Source organism: Hippoglossus hippoglossus, chromosome 3, assembly GCF_009819705.1.
Source record: "Hippoglossus hippoglossus isolate fHipHip1 chromosome 3, fHipHip1.pri, whole genome shotgun sequence".
Classification (NCBI taxonomy): Eukaryota; Metazoa; Chordata; class Actinopteri; order Pleuronectiformes; family Pleuronectidae; genus Hippoglossus; species Hippoglossus hippoglossus.
In genome coordinates this window covers 30,026,049-30,042,797 of record NC_047153.1, presented here as the reverse complement: position 1 = coordinate 30,042,797, position 16,749 = coordinate 30,026,049, and the positions used below count along the sequence as shown (strand labels likewise).

At 41.0% G+C, this 16,749-nt stretch overlaps 2 protein-coding genes across 4 annotated transcripts; both read left to right on the top strand.

The window, feature by feature from the left end:
• Positions 1-92: 92 nt before the first annotated feature.
• Positions 93-6,529, top strand: LOC117759520 (BOLA class I histocompatibility antigen, alpha chain BL3-6-like). 2 transcript variants are annotated; one of them, XM_034581695.1, is made up of 7 exons: positions 93-560; positions 1,486-1,764; positions 2,753-3,055; positions 5,014-5,112; positions 5,461-5,478; positions 5,977-6,061; positions 6,437-6,529. In XM_034581695.1, the coding sequence occupies exons 1-6, from the start codon at positions 443-445 to the stop codon at positions 6,054-6,056; spliced, it is 897 nt and encodes a 298-aa protein (XP_034437586.1). In that variant the 5' UTR covers positions 93-442; the 3' UTR covers positions 6,057-6,061; positions 6,437-6,529. The 2 variants fall into 2 exon arrangements, with proteins under 2 accessions (XP_034437586.1, XP_034437588.1); XM_034581697.1 differs by having other exon boundaries at positions 94-560; positions 5,017-5,112.
• A 918-nt stretch (positions 6,530-7,447) lies between these two features.
• LOC117759512 (major histocompatibility complex class I-related gene protein-like) lies at positions 7,448-15,888 on the top strand. 2 transcript variants are annotated; one of them, XM_034581683.1, is made up of 8 exons: positions 7,448-7,658; positions 8,737-8,997; positions 10,895-11,173; positions 11,757-12,059; positions 13,242-13,337; positions 13,686-13,703; positions 14,042-14,126; positions 14,506-14,644. In XM_034581683.1, the coding sequence occupies exons 1-7, from the start codon at positions 7,475-7,477 to the stop codon at positions 14,119-14,121; spliced, it is 1,221 nt and encodes a 406-aa protein (XP_034437574.1). In that variant the 5' UTR covers positions 7,448-7,474; the 3' UTR covers positions 14,122-14,126; positions 14,506-14,644. The 2 variants fall into 2 exon arrangements, with proteins under 2 accessions (XP_034437574.1, XP_034437573.1); XM_034581682.1 differs by lacking the exon at positions 14,042-14,126 and having other exon boundaries at positions 14,506-15,888.
• Positions 15,889-16,749: the final 861 nt, after the last annotated feature.

The window sequence follows — 16,749 nt, the reverse complement described above, 5'->3', positions numbered from 1 at the left end:
TGTAACTGGAAATTGAAGTAGTTTTCACTTCACATTAAATACTCTGCAGTAGAAAATATTACTTTCTAATATTAAACATTTGAGTCGTTAGATTGAATCCATTTTTAAGACGTAGCAGAATATTCAAAGTAAAGAGAGTCTGGACTCTGGAGCAGACGTTTTATCTATGAATGTGTTTTTGTGTTTGTTTACCTCACAACAGCTGAAGTTGTCTTGAATGTGCTTCATGTCTTCTTGACTCTGAGTGATTTATAAAACAGTCTGAAAACTAAAGTCATGACTTGAACTGTTTCTTGCAGGGATTCACTCTCTGAAGTATTTCTTCACTGCGTCCTCTCAAGTCCAAAACCTTCCAGAGTTTGTGGCTGTTGGTTTGGTTGATGAAGTTCAGATAGGTCACTATGACAGCAACACAAAGAAAGCAGAACCCAAACAGGACTGGATGTTAAAGGCAACTGATTTACAGTTCTGGGAGAGGAACACTCAGAATGCTTTGGGTCACCTGCAGTTCTTCAGAGCCAGCATTGAAACCTTAAAGGAACGCTTCAACCAAACTGGAGGTTTGTTTACATTTCACTCTCTAATAATAACACAACACACACACATACACACACACACTCTCACACACATAAACACGCACCCACAATCACACACACACACAATTACACTCACACACCAAAAAACAATCACACGCACGCTCACACAAACGCACTCACACATTAACACGCACTCACACATTAACACACACACACCCGCACACACACACACACACACACACACACACACACACACTCACAATCACACGCACACACATAAACACACACACACACACACAATCACACACGCCCACAATCACACAAAAACGCATGCGTGCACACACACTCGCACACATATACACACACGCATACAATCTCACTCACACACATAAACACACTCACACACAATTATATGCACACACACACACACAATCACACATAAACGCACACACACACACAGACTGTGAGAGTGTGTGTGTGTGTCACCACATAGATCACACACACATAATCTAGGTTGAAACCAGTGACACATTAGTAAAGATATGTATGAAAAATAACTTGAATAAAAAAGAGAATGTACACAGTACAATACATCAGTTCCAATCAAAGGAGAGTAAAGGTGTAAAAAATGCTGGAGCTGTGTTGAGTCTAAAACTGTTCAGAGAGGAGGTCACACAGTCTCTGAGACACTGATTCCCTGCTGGTCCGGAGGGTCAGACGGTACATCTGCACAGAAAATACACACACAGTTACTCAGTCTGAGTGATGGTGGTTCAATGCAGAGATGAGATATTTGTGTATTTGTGTGTGTGTGTGTGTGTGTGTGTGTGTGTGTGTGTGTGTGTGTGTGTGTGTGTGTGTGTGTGTGTGTGTGTGTGTGTGTGTGTGTGTGTGTGTGTGTGTGGTGAAGATGTGATAATAACAGCTCAGATCTCTGTCTCTCTCTCAGGTCTTCACATTTACCAGCAGATGTCTGGATGTGAATGGGACGATGAGACTGGAGAAGTTAATGGTTTTAATCAGTATGGTTATGATGGAGAAGACTTCATATCATTGGACCTGGAGACAGAGACGTGGATCGCTCCAACACCAAAGAGTGTCATCAGCAAACTGAAGTGGGATCAGGATAAAGCTCATCTCGCATATCTTAAGTACTTCTACACCCAGGAGTGTCCTTCCATTCTGAAGAAGTTCCTGGAGCAGGGGAGGAGCTCTCTGCTGAGAACAGGTGACATCACAGAACCTCCATCACCTTCCTCTTTCTTTCTCTGTGGCAGCGAACGAGAGCAAATACACAGAAGCTGGGACTCAGTCTGCTCACTGTCTATTATCATCGCTCTGTCTCCCTCTCCTCCTCCTTCTCCCCTCTCTCTCTCTCTCTCTCTCTCTCTCTCTCTCTCTCTCTCTCTCTCTCTCTCTCTCTCTCTCTCTGCTCTTTTCATGCCTCCGCTCTGGTGACACCTAGTGGCCGCAGGCATCATGCTCTCGGGTCGTCCGTCCCATTGCTCTGAACACGATATCTCCAGAATGCTTTGAGGGAATTTCCTAAAATGTGGTGCAAACATTCACTTTGACTCAAGGGTTAACTCACTTGATTTTAGTAGCCAAAGGTCAAAGGTCAAGGTCACTGTGGCCTCAAACAATAGGTTTTTCTTGAATGTGATATCTTAACATCAGCTTGAAGGAAATTCTTCAAATTTAATACTAACATTCACTTTGACTCACAAATGATCTGAATACATTTTGGTGGACAAAGGTCAAAAGGTCAAGGTCATGGTAGCCACACAAAGTATGTTTATGTTTTTTTGATCATTATATCGTAAGATCAGCTTCAGATTTGGTACAAACTTTCACATGGACTCAAAGATTGATTAGTTATTGATTAGATTTGCACTCACTTTGCACTTTAACAAAAAATACCAACATTAATCACAAGTTATCAGGACCTGTCCACTACAGGAAGTTTACTTCATAAATACTTTGATATAAAACCTGTCAATAAATACTGTGATATTACTTTTACGTCATATCGTCCACCCCAGTGTCTTTGCATCACTTCAGCCTCTGTCTCTCACTCACATCTCACAGTTTGTTCACTTGTCTCGTATATTAACAGACATGACTAATGCAAAATAAATGGAATCAAACAGGAATGATGTTATTAGTTTGCAATGCATTATAATAACCCATAAACTGTCTTTCTTTATCCTCCCCAGAGCTTCCCAGGATTTCTCTCCTCCAGAAGTCTCCCTCCTCTCCAGTCAGCTGCCACGCTACAGGTTTCTTCCCCGACAGAGTCAAGTTGTTCTGGAGGAAAGACGGGGAGGAGCTTCATGAGGACGTGGACCTCGGAGAGGTCCTCCCCAACCATGACGGGACCTTCCAGATGAGCGCTGACCTGAAGGTTTCATCAATCTCCCCTGAAGACTGGAGGAGGTACGACTGTGTGTTCCAGATCTCTGGTGTGAAGGAGGACATCGTCACTAAACTGGACAAAGACTCAGTCAAGTCCAACAGAGGTGAGACTTGAACCAGTGATGACGCTGAGAAACACACATTTCATCTACAGTAACAGTCCTGCAGGTCATGTTGGCTGATGTGTAGCAGGAGAAGTTTTCTTTCATCAATGTATATGAATAAATTTAGATCAGTGTTAAACCAGTGCATGTCCCCCCCCTTCACCATCATGTGACCCTGAAAAATTAAGTTAGTTTTAATGTGTCTGCAACAGTGTCTGAGGATTTTATTACTATCATTATTATCATTGATCAATTAGATTTACACATTTATAAATGTTTAAATTGACTTGTATGATTGTATGATTTTATTCCATGAAGTGTTTCTGCAGGTCTCAACTAGAGCCAGACTGATTTATCATTGGTCAGATGTGAGCCTTTCACAGACATACTGGGATCAGGGTGGATGTTTGATATGAAAACTTTTATTCTACAGAATTAATGAAGCAGAAAAAACAAACAAATCTCTCGTTCTTTACCTCGAGTAACAACAGACATTTAGGGACATTTCTTCACACAGTTTATAACCATTTCAACCAGTGACTGTAAATAAAGATGGACGACATGACGGCTCCTCAGAAGTGAAGCCAAAGCGTCTCGGTCGCTGATTGATGCTATAAAAACAGGGTGAAATGTCATGATTGACAGCTCATGATTGATAGAGCATGATTGACAGCTCATGATTGACAGCTCATGATTGATAGAGCATGTGTATCGGCGGGACCTCGTTACCGTGGCTCCATTCCTCCGTTCACTACTGCACAGAGTCCAAATGTGAAAGATGGCGGCGTTCGTATCCGGGATATTTTAGCTTCATTTCTGGAAAGTGGGAGGAAGTGGAGACGTGTCGTCTGTGTTTATTTCCATTAGTCTGATTTCAACATGTGAACATTATAGTCACTGTTAAGACTCGACTGCTGCTCTGTTGTAGAAGATGAGTCCATGAAATGATTTAGTTACTGGAAGTAAAGTTTAAGACAAACCAGCGTGAATAAGCACAGATACAGTCATTATGTACAGATGAAAACTGAAAGTAGAAACAACAGCAGGACAAACTCACACATTTAGTGTCTGTGTGTGTTTGTTGTGTCTCAGGACAGGATTGTGGTTCAGGGAGATTCTTATGTTTAACACTTTTTTATTGGTGTTATTTGGGTAATCAATACAATTATACAATTACACATCACAAATCTAATGGTTATACCCCTACCCACAATAAGACCCACCCACCCCCAGCCAGCCTACCCCATGCATCAGAAGTACATACATTAAGACAGAATCTAGAATGTATATATATATATATATATATATACACATATATACAGGAATATTGAATTATTACAATACAATTACATACAACAATGCTGCCAGACAAAGCAAAAAAAGAAAATAAATAAATTAAAAAAAGAAAAAGAAAAAGAAAAAAGAAAAAAAGGGGAGAGAGAGGGGAGGGGGGGTGGATGGTTGCCATCTAATCTTTCTCTTGTAGTGGGCTTTCTATGCTCTCATAGTACGACAAGAAAGGGGTCCAGGTTCTCTCAAAGCTCTGTATGGAACCTTTCAGAGTATATCTGATTTTCTCCAGTTTCAAGAAAGACATGGCGTCTCTAATCCATCTGCTGAATGTGGGTGGTGTTTGTTCCTTCCATAAGAGTAGTATCAGACGTCTGGCAAGCAGAGAGGTGAAAGCTATGACAACATGGGCCCTGCCCTTAAGAGGACGAGCTTCATCAGTAAAGCCAAAAATGGCACATAATGGGTTTGGAGGGATGACCACACCAAACATTTTAGAGTAAGCATGAAAGATGTCTGCCAAAAATGTTCTGAGGAAAGGGCAGGACCAGAACATATGTATGTGATCAGCTGGTTGACTTTTACAGCGGGGACTTCAGGGAGATTCTTGTCGTCCAACCTGCTTCATCTGTTCAGGTTGTGATGCTTTGTTTTTTTATTCCGCTCAACAGAGAAGCCCACCGACGTGACCACCATCATCATCATCGCTCTCGCTCTCGCTGTCGTCAGCGCTGTCATTGGACTCATCGTGTACAGGAGGAAGAAAGGTGAGAGACCAACACAGAAGCTTTGTCCAATATGTTTCTGGTGTTTTGATTTTAGACTTTCTAATTAATGCTCGTTCAGATCAAACCTCACGAAACAAACTTCAGTTCCTCACACACCAACATCTGTTTCAAGAGCTGCAGGGTTCACACAAAGTTTTCTAACTTCCCTCTGCACCATAGACTGTTTATAAAAAGCTCTGCACACAGCGTCCAGCACACAAACAATAAGAAGTGACAGTATGTTGTCGATCGTTTGAGGAGGATCGCCACTAGAGAAAAACATGACACAATTCAGTTTGTGTTTTTACTGTAATAACTGAAATCATTTGTATTTTCTTTTTATTTCAGCCCAATGTCCCTCACCTGGTAAGTAAAACTTCTACTTCTATTCTGTTTTCTTTTTATACTAACATGCTTCATGAGGACATCACGTCACGTTTGCACAGCAGCTGAACATGAACATGTCCAGTTTTATAAAACACCCCCAACACCTCTTTGGTCCACTTTGTACTGGTCCACACCGGCGACAGTCAGGGAGGCGTTATGTTTTCAGGCTGTTCATCCGTTCGTCCCCATCTTGTGAACACGATATCTCAGGAATGCCTCGAGGGAATTTCTTCAAATTTGCCACAAATGTTCACTCAGGCCTTGTCTACACTACTGCCCATATTTATTTCAATGGATATGAGGCTCCCCACAGAAACCTGACCCAGTGCAGGACTCTAGTAAACCCTCTGTAGATTAGATAGGGTTGATTTTGTGCTGAAGAGAGTTTTCAGGACTGTTCCCTGCAGTGTTGGTTGTTTGTAATAAAAGTGTCTGTTCAGAGGAGGATGGACTAACGATGTGTTTCTGACCTCACAGCTGGAAAAGATCCAGGTGCCTTACAGCCGCTGAGATCAGGTGAACAAGGTCCTAATTCTCCAAGGGAGACGTCCTCCTGAACACAGTGAGTTGCTTCATCTGTTCAACAAAACTGCCTCAAAGTGCAAAGTAACATATGTGTGATCATGTGTAAAACCTCTGTTTTAATTAGAAATAAAACAATCTGCTGAGAGCAAGGCACAGATCAGAAACCTTCACATTAATAGGACAGATTAAATGTTGAATTAAAACTAAAATATCAGCAGTGACACAACAATTAAAATGTTAATAAACCCGATATTTAGGGCTTATCAATTTAAGATTAGTGTATTTTTTCTGAGTAAACTTTAATTTCACTGAGAGAATCATGGAAATATTAGGTCTCAATACTGTAAATACATAAAATACGTGGCTTTGTGGAACTGAACATTTCATTTTTATTTCTTTTTTCTCTCTTTAGGTTTATGGACAAGAAGCAGTGTCACCACAGTCTCCCCCTTACGCTGGGAACTCATTGATTATTCATCACTCAAATCATAAACTGATATTCAGGGTCAGGCATTATCAGCTTCACACTTGGAAGTGCACAGGAAGTGCAGTGTTGAATCTGGTGTGATTTGGACAAGTGATGCAATCAATGTTAATAGAATTCAAATAAACGGGTGACCAGAGCTCTGTAGCAGCTGCGGCTGGGACTCGTCAGCGTGAGGGACTTTGTTGATCGGGACGACAACAGCTGACTCTCCAGTTGTGGTTCTGCAGACGGTCGAGCTTCACTGAGCTTTGAACAAACAGGAGAACGGCTCTTTGTGAGTCCAGCAGCAGCTCTTTATCTGTCGCTGCTCAGATTACTGCAGGTCACTTTGACAGTTTCAGAAAGTTGTTCATCATCACTGTGGTGAATCGTCTTGATAATTCGACTCAGACACAAACCATCCAGGTAATGATTCAATTTCATTTTCCAGGAAATATACTGATTCATGATTTATACGAAGTAACATCAAATTACACACAATGATGAGTTGTTGTCACACACGATGTGTGCTGTTTCATTCCTTTTGTACTTCTGTTTTTAATAAAGTCTCTGATCTTCTCTGGGATTTCTGCCTCTTTGTGATTCAACGTGTAGAAAAGTTCAACACATCTGTGAAAGTTCAAATGTTAATTATTGTCCCAGAGAATAAACTAATGTGGATTTGACCTGTAAGAGCAGCAAGGAAAAAGCTATTTGGTCAAACCTGTGACTCTCAACAGGAAAATGACAAAGACATTTTACACATGACAAGAAAAATTGTCAAATCTGGACCAAAACAGTTTTGCTGATTGTTCATACAGCTGATAACCACAAGTCATAACCATGAATGATCCTGTGGGTGTTAACCTCTGGTCTTTATTCTACACAAACACATCCTCACGAGCAGATCTTTACTATCACTTTTCTTTTTCCACAGATTTAAGTGATGTGGAGGCTGATCCTAAATTCCCATTGGCTCAGAGGATGTCCCCGCCTCACAGTTTGTCCTCGTCTCACCTGGTTTCCGTCTCTTTTCTCCACAGTCCGTCTCTCTGTGGAGAAAAGAGCTCATCTACCTTCAGTCCAGCAAAGAGGAATACACCACCGCTCACCATGTTCACTGTACTGTCCCTGCTTCTACTGACAGGAGCACACAGCGCGACGGCACGTGAGTTAAAGTCCACGTTTCTTTGTTTTATTGTGTTTGGTCGATTTGAAGTGAAAGGAAAAATTCTCCATGTTTTTAAAAGACACTAAAATGATTTCAGGTCTATTGTAATGTTTGATGTTTGGTTCCTTCGTTGCAGATTTGAGAAGTTTAATGACGTTTCAAAGACATGATTTAAAAGTTCATGTTAGTGAATGTCATCGATCTCATGTAAGAAGGAAAGCTTATATTCTATTTCTGAAAAGATCAACTGAACAGGGACTTTTCTTTCTTTTGATCCTGACCGTTATTTGATTTCTTACTTTGGTCAGAACCATTAAGATCGACACGGTCCGAGCTGGTTCTGGACAAAATGACGCCGCGATTCTGAAGCGAAAAAGTCCAACAGACTCCGATGAATCAAGAAACAGTGAAAAACGAAGCAACGTTTAAACTCAGCGATAAAACAAAGAGTTTCATGTCTTGTGCACATTATGAACTTTATAATTTCAGACTTAGTTATTCATGACGTGTCTCATGTTTCATGTTGGTTTATAAAAAGTTGTGAAGAAATAACAGGTTCAGTCTGTTGATATGAATCAAATATGTCAAATATGTCAAATATTTTCTGAGTCTAAACATTTAAAAAAAAGTCAAGCCCTTCCTGTAACAATGTCCCACTTTGTTTTGTTCACTGGGTCCAGTATAAATGTATATGTGTATATATGGATGAATATATATTGATATATAAAGAGAGAGAAACCAACTATTTAAGGACTTTAAGAATAAAAGTCTCATCGAGTAACTGGAAATTGAAGTAGTTTTCACTTCACATTAAATACTCTGCAGTAGAAAATATTATTTTCTAATATTAAACATTTGAGTCGTTAGATTGAATCCATTTTTAAGACGTAGCAGAATATTCAAAGTAAAGAGAGTCTGGACTCTGGAGCAGACGTTTTATCTCTGAATGTGTTTTTGTGTTTGTTTACCTCACAACAGCTGAAGTTGTCTTGAATGTGCTTCATGTCTTCTTGACTCTGAGTGATTTATACAACAGTCTGAAAACTAAAGTCATGACTTGAACTTTTTCTTGCAGGGATTCACTCTATTAAGTATTTCCTCACTGGGTCCTCTCAAGTCCAAAACCTTCCAGAGTTTGTGGGTGTTGGTTTGGTTGATGAAGTTCAGATAGGTCACTATGACAGCAACACAAAGAAAGCAGAACCCAAACAGGACTGGATGTTAAAGGCAACTGATTTACAGTTCTGGGAGAGGGAGACTCACCGTGGTTTGAGAGCACAGCATGAGTTCAAATACTACATGGAAATCTTAAAGGAACGCTTCAACCAAACTGGAGGTTTGTTTACATTTCACTCTCTAATAATAACACAACACACACACATACACACACAATTACACTCACACACCAAAACACAATCACACGCACGCTCACACAAACCCACTCACACATTAACACGCACTCACACATTAACACACACACACACACTCTCTCACACTCTCACACACATAAACACGCACCCACACACACACACAATTACACTCACACACCAAAACAATCACACGCACGCTCACACAAACGCACTCACACATTAACACGCACTCACACATTAACACACACACACAATCACACACGCCCACCATCACACAAAAACACAAGCGCACACACACACTCGCACACATATACACACACGCATACAATCTCACTCACACACATAAACACACACACACAATTATATACACAAACACACACAATCACACATAAACGCACGCACACACAGACTGTGAGAGTGTGTGTGTGTGTGTGTGTCTCTGTGTGTGTGTGTGTGTGTGTGTGTGTCTGTGTATGTGTATGTGAGTATGTGTGTGTGTGTGTGTCTCTGTGTGTGTGTGTTTGTGTGTATGTGTGTGAATGTGTCTCTGTGTGTGTGTCAGGGGTGTCCAAACTTTTTTTCCCGAGGGCCACATACAGAAAAATATACGAAGGACTGGGCCACTCACTAGACGTGAGGTATACTGCCTAACTTCTCATGCACTAATATTGGCAAAATCAATCAAATGCAGGTAAATTACGTTTGATAATTGAACATGTTTGAAGAAAAAAAGCCTCCATCATAGGTCTCCATTAGTAGATTTTCATTTTATTTTTTACAAAAAGGTTGGCAGGTCATTCTCTCAGTGACAGCCTCAGATTGGTTCTTAGGGTGCTGATCCCCCTTCATTGTCCTGTATGAAGGGAGAGACAAGAAGAGAAATAGGGGATGTGGATATGTGGCATCTGTGCTCTCATCACATGCAATCGAGTAAAAATCGAAAGCACAAGCTTTATCTGACACTTGCTGTTTTAAGTTAGCCGACAAGTCTTCAATTCGCCGCACAACCGTATTTCTGGACATACTAACATCGTTGAAATCCTGCATTTTCTCCGGGCACATTATTCCCACGACTTTAGTGAGGCACTGTTTGATGAAGTCACCGTCTGAGAAAGGTTTCCCGTGTAGGGCAATGAGTTGAGCTACTTCATAACTGGCTATTGTTGCATTTTCTTGAGCTTTGTTAGCACGGAAAAAAAACTGTTGCTGCGTTAGCAGGCTAGCTGCCATTTGCTTTACCTTCTCTTTCCGCTCGGCGCCAGTGTAGGACGTGAAGGTCTGATGTTTCGTTTCATAATGCCGTCGTACATTGTACTCTTTCATCACGGCAACACTCTCATTGCAAATCAAACAAACACACTTCCCCTTGGTTTCTATGAAAAAATATTCATTTTTCCACCCAGTCTGAAATTTTCTGCACTCGCTTGCAATCTTGCGTCTCTTCGGTTCCAGCATTTCTGGTGACCCTGAGCAAATTCTTTCTTCGATTGCTTGCTTTGTGGAGACGCTGCCTTGTTCAAGACAATAGCGCCACCTAGTGTTTAAACTAAGAAGTGCAATACAGTGGGCCATAGTCCATTATATTTTTAGACTTTGATACGGGCCAATTAAAAATGGATGGCGGGCCGCAGTTGGCCCGCAGGCCGTAGTTTGGACACCCCTGGTGTATGTGTATGTGAGTATGTGTGTGTGTGTCTCTCTGTGTGTGTGTGTGTGTGTGTGTGTGTGTGTGTGTGTGTGTGTGTGTGTGTGTGTGTGTGTGTGTGTGTGTGTGTGTGTGTGTGTGTGTGTGTGTGTGTGTGTGTGTGTGTGTGTGTGGTGAAGATGTGATAATAACAGCTCAGATCTCTGTCTCTCTCTCAGGTCTTCACATTTACCAGCAGATGTCTGGATGTGAATGGGACGATGAGACTGGAGAAGTTAATGGTTTTAATCAGTATGGTTATGATGGAGAAGACTTCATATCATTGGACATGGAGACAGAGACGTGGATCGCTCCAACACCAAAGAGTGTCATCAGCAAACTGAAGTGGGATCAGGATAAAGCTCATCTCGCATATCTTAAGTACTTCTACACCCAGGAGTGTCCTTCCATTCTGAAGAAGTTCCTGGAGCAGGGGAGGAGCTCTCTGCTGAGAACAGGTGACATCACAGAACCTCCATCACCTTCCTCTTTCTTTCTCTGTGGCAGCGAACGAGAGCAAATACACAGAAGCTGGGACTCAGTCTGCTCACTGTCTATTATCATCGCTCTGTCTCCCTCTCCTCCTCTCTCTCTCTCTCTCTCTCTCTCTCTCTCTCTCTCTCTCTCTCTCTCTCTCTCTCTCTGTCTCTCTCTCTCTCCTCTGAAGGATGCCGCCCCTGAATTGAGACCCAGCCGGAGTGTCCTCCCTCCTCACTGCCCGACCGACCTGCACTCACTTTGCACCTTAACAAAAAATACCAACATTAATCAGAAGTGATCAGGACATGTCCACTACATGAAGTTTACTTCATAAATATTGTCAATAAATACTGTGATATTACTTTTACGTCATATCGTCCACCCCAGTGTCTTTGCATCACTTCAGCCTCTGTCTCTCACTCACATCTCACAGTTTGTTCACTTGTCTCGTATATTAACAGACATGACTAATGCAAAATAAATGGAATCAAACAGGAATGATGTTATTAGTTTGCAATGCATTATAATAACCCATAAACTGTCTTTCTTTATCCTCCCCAGAGCTTCCCAGGATTTCTCTCCTCCAGAAGTCTCCCTCCTCTCCAGTCAGCTGCCACGCTACAGGTTTCTTCCCCGACAGAGTCAAGTTGTTCTGGAGGAAAGACGGGGAGGAGCTTCATGAGGACGTGGACCTCGGAGAGGTCCTCCCCAACCATGACGGGACCTTCCAGATGAGCGCTGACCTGAAGGTTTCATCAATCTCCCCTGAAGACTGGAGGAGGTACGACTGTGTGTTCCAGATCTCTGGTGTGAAGGAGGACATCGTCACCAAACTGGACAAAGACTCAGTCGAGTCCAACAGAGGTGAGACTTGAACCAGTGATGACGCTGAGAAACACACATTTCATCTACAGTAACAGTCCTGCAGGTCATGTTGGCTGATGTGTAGCAGGAGAAGTTTTCTTTCATCAATGTATATGAATAAATTTAGATCAGTGTTAAACCAGTGCATGTCCCCCCCCTTCACCATCATGTGACCCTGAAAAATTAAGTTAGTTTTAATGTGTCTGCAACAGTGTCTGAGGATTTTATTACTATCATTATTATCATTGATCAATTAGATTTACACATTTATAAATGTTTAAATTGACTTGTATGATTGTATGATTTTATTCCATGAAGTGTTTCTGCAGGTCTCAACTAGAGCCAGACTGATTTATCATTGGTCAGATGTGAGCCTTTCACAGACATACTGGGATCAGGGTGGATGTTTGATATGAAAACTTTTATTCTACAGAATTAATGAAGCAGAAAAAACAAACAAATCTCTCGTTCTTTACCTCGAGTAACAACAGACATTTAGGGACATTTCTTCACACAGTTTATAACCATTTCAACCAGTGACTGTAAATAAAGATGGACGACATGACGGCTCCTCAGAAGTGAAGCCAAAGCGTCTCGGTCGCTGATTGATGCTATAAAAACAGGGTGAAATGTCATGATTGACAGCTCATGATTGATAGAGCATGATTGACAGCTCATGATTGACAGCTCATGATTGATAGAGCATGTGTATCGGCGGGACCTCGTTACCGTGGCTCCATTCCTCCGTTCACTACTGCACAGAGTCCAAATGTGAAAGATGGCGGCGTTCGTATCCGGGATATTTTAGCTTCATTTCTGGAAAGTGGGAGGAAGTGGAGACGTGTCGTCTGTGTTTATTTCCATTAGTCTGATTTCAACATGTGAACATTATAGTCACTGTTAAGACTCGACTGCTGCTCTGTTGTAGAAGATGAGTCCATGAAATGATTTAGTTACTGGAAGTAAAGTTTAAGACAAACCAGCGTGAATAAGCACAGATACAGTCATTATGTACAGATGAAAACTGAAAGTAGAAACAACAGCAGGACAAACTCACACATTTAGTGTCTGTGTGTGTTTGTTGTGTCTCAGTACAGGATTGTGGTTCAGGGAGATTCTTGTCGTCCAACCTCCTTCATCTGTTCAGGTTGTGATGCTTTGTTTTTTTATTCCGCTCAACAGAGAAGCCCACCGACGTGACCACCATCATCATCATCGCTCTCGCTCTCGCTGTCGTCAGCGCTGTCATTGGACTCATCGTGTACAGGAGGAAGAAAGGTGAGAGACCAACACAGAAGCTTTGTCCAATATGTTTCTGGTGTTTTGATTTTAGACTTTCTAATTAATGCTCGTTCAGATCAAACCTCACGAAACAAACTTCAGTTCCTCACACACCAACATCTGTTTCAAGAGCTGCAGGGTTCACACAAAGTTTTCTAACTTCCCTCTGCACCATAGACTGTTTATAAAAAGCTCTGCACACAGCGTCCAGCACACAAACAATAAGAAGTGACAGTATGTTGTCGATCGTTTGAGGAGGATCGCCACTAGAGAAAAACATGACACAATTCAGTTTGTGTTTTTACTGTAATAACTGAAATCATTTGTATTTTCTTTTTATTTCAGCCCAATGTCCCTCACCTGGTAAGTAAAACTTATACTTCTATTCTGTTTTCTTTTTATACTAACATGCTTCATGAGGACATCACGTCACGTTTGCACAGCAGCTGAAAGTACTAACATGTCCACAAATGTTCACTCAGGCCTTGTCTACACTACTGCCCATATTTATTTCAATGGATATGAGGCTCCCCACAGAAACCTGACCCAGTGCAGGACTCTAGTAAACCCTCTGTAGATTAGATAGTGTTGATTTTGTGCTGAAGAGAGTTTTCAGGACTGTTCCCTGCAGTGTTGGTTGTTTGTAATAAAAGTGTCTGTTCAGAGGAGGATGGACTAACGATGTGTTTCTGACCTCACAGCTGGAAAAGATCCAGGTGCCTCACATCCGCTGAGATCAGGTGAACAAGGTCCTAATTCTCCAAGGGAGACGTCCTCCTGAACACAGTGAGTTGCTTCATCTGTTCAACAAAACTGCCTCAAACTAAGTGCAAAGTAACATATGTGTGATCATGTGTAAAACCTCTGTTTTAATTAGAAATAAAACAATCTGCTGAGAGCAAGGCACAGATCAGAAACCTTCACGTTAATAGGACAGATTAAATGTTGAATTAAAACTCAAATATCATCAGTGACACAACAATTAAAATGTTAATAAACCCGATATTTAGGGCTTATCAAGTTAAGATTAGTGTATTTTTTCTGAGTAAACTTTAATTTCACTGAGAGAATCATGGAAATATTAGGTCTCAATACTGTAAATACATAAAATACGTGGCTTTGTGGAACTGAACATTTCATTTTTATTTCTTTTTTCTCTCTTTAGGTTTATGGGCGAGAAGCAGTGTCACCACAGTCTCCCCCTTACGCTGGGAACTCATTGATTATTCATCACTCAAATCATAAACTGATATTCAGGGTCAGACATTGATTGAAATACAAACAACACAACTGACAAATATGAAGAAAAAAAATGGTGGCGTCGATTAAATTTGATCTTTTAGTTAAAAATAAGAAATGTAATCTTCCCTCTGATAAATGTTTGTTTAAATATTGGTAAATCAAATGAGGATTATTACTTTTTCTTTACCTGGAGTGAAGTAAAACACATTTTCAAAAACAATGAAAGTATCACAACACTGTTCACATGCAGTTAATTTAAAGATCGTCTTAGTTACAGTTTTATATTCCTGGTGTTGGGGCATCCTTGTAAAATCATTTAAATAATACAAATCTAAATGTACATATATAGACACCAACACATCCACATCTTAGGGTCTGGAAATATAATCTGTCTCATGATTCCATAAATCTGTTGGTATGTGACTCACGAATCTCGCCTTGTTAACATTTACACTGCAAAAATGAAAAGGTTCAAACAGCGCAAAATTACTGAACTTATCTTTCGTAAGTTTAAAAACTTCACATTTTCTCAAAGCTGTGAGTTCTAGTGTCCCTGCTCGTCAGGCTCCAGAGGATTCAAGCAGTTTATTCCACATGCAGACGTGAAGTTGATCACCCTGAGCAGTGACGTTCTCCATATGAACATTTGAATACATTGATATCGTCTTGTTGACCACTCAGACACTTCACCGTACTCACTCAGTCACATTCACTCACTCATACAGTGTTTTTTCTGTCACACGTCAATCACACACATTGTCCACGAAGCTGTCAGGGGTAGTTTTAGCATTCTGATTCTTGCTTATGGACACTTGGGCATGCGGACTGGAGTAGCTGGGGATCGAACCTGTGCTCCTCTGGTTAGTGGACGATCCGGTCTACCTCCTGAGCCACAGCCGCCGAAATATGCAGCTGCAGAACCAGAATTTCTGTCGTGTATTCAACCTAAACACTCATCTTTATGACGTTAGGTCACGTTTCCCTGATGAGACATGAGACGTGTCATATCACAAACGTACCATTTTGTGTTTTGCCAACATAACTTCAGCAACTTTACAAATTTAACTTAGTAAAGTTAGTTGAAGCAAATACGTTTACAAATCCATTAAATATTCTCTGTTGATTATATTTAGAAATCGCAGTAGCACAATTTCAAGTTTTCATTTTTACAGTGTAGAAACTGAACGTTGACGCTCAACTTCTCTTCTTGTGTTGGTTTTTATAGATAAATGTTAAATTAAGCTGCTTTGCTGTTTCATTCCTTTTGTACTTCTGTTTTTAATAAAGTCTCTGATGTTCTCTGGGATTTCTGCCTCTTTGTGATTCAACGTATAGAAAAGTTCAACACATCTGTGAAAGTTCAAATGTTCATTATTGTCCCAGAGAATAAACTAATGTGGATTTGACCTGTAAGAGCAGCAAGGAAAAAGCTATTTGGTCAAACCTGTGACTCTCAACAGGAAAATGACAAAGACATTTTACACATGACAAGAAAATGATTGTGGTGGTTTTATTATGAAGTAAATTCTCATGTTTGATTTGCTGCTGTCTTTAATAATCTCATTATTATTATACAGTTGTTTTTTTAGTCGTGTATAAAACCACTTTGTGATTGAGTGTGTTTTCATTATCAGACACGAGCAGATCCACTGATCTCTCGCTCACACTCACTCAGATCAGAGCGGTGCTTTGCTTCTTCCTGGGAAAACTGAAATATGCCCGGAAACTGATAACATCGGAACTGTGAAGGAATTAGTTAACCCCCCGCCCCATAGAGACACACTCACCTGGACAGGTCCATCACATACAGTCAAACCAGACAGCATACGGATGTGGGCCACTTCAGCCAATTATGTGGCCCTTCTGGTTTCCTTCTTGTTTCCCAAACAAAATGGATGTGATTCTAAAGTTGCCCACTTTTAAAACAATGGCACGAAACTAATTCAGGGTTTACTTGTGACCCACATGGCGAAAAGGAGCCGACCATCCAAGTGCCATCGTTCCCCACAGCACGTGGTCCAGATGTGGGATGTGAGGGACATGGGTCAAATCTGGACCAAAACAGTTTTGCTGATTGTTCATACAGCTGATAACCACAAGTCATAACCATGAATGATCCTGTGGGTGTTAACCTCTGGTCTTTATTCTACACAAACACATCCTCACG

Coding starts and splice junctions, on each gene's coding strand:
- LOC117759520 (XM_034581695.1), top strand. CDS start 443: ATGTTAAAGGCAACTGATTTACAGTTCTGGGAGAGGAACACTCAGAAT. Junction 1,765..2,752: donor GAGCTCTCTGCTGAGAACAG/GTGACATCACAG, acceptor TATCCTCCCCAG/AGCTTCCCAGGATTTCTCTC. Junction 3,056..5,013: donor CTCAGTCAAGTCCAACAGAG/GTGAGACTTGAA, acceptor TATTCCGCTCAA/CAGAGAAGCCCACCGACGTG.
- LOC117759512 (XM_034581682.1), top strand. CDS start 7,475: ATGTCCCCGCCTCACAGTTTGTCCTCGTCTCACCTGGTTTCCGTCTCT. Junction 7,659..8,736: donor AGCACACAGCGCGACGGCAC/GTGAGTTAAAGT, acceptor TTTTTCTTGCAG/GGATTCACTCTATTAAGTAT. Junction 11,174..11,756: donor GAGCTCTCTGCTGAGAACAG/GTGACATCACAG, acceptor TATCCTCCCCAG/AGCTTCCCAGGATTTCTCTC.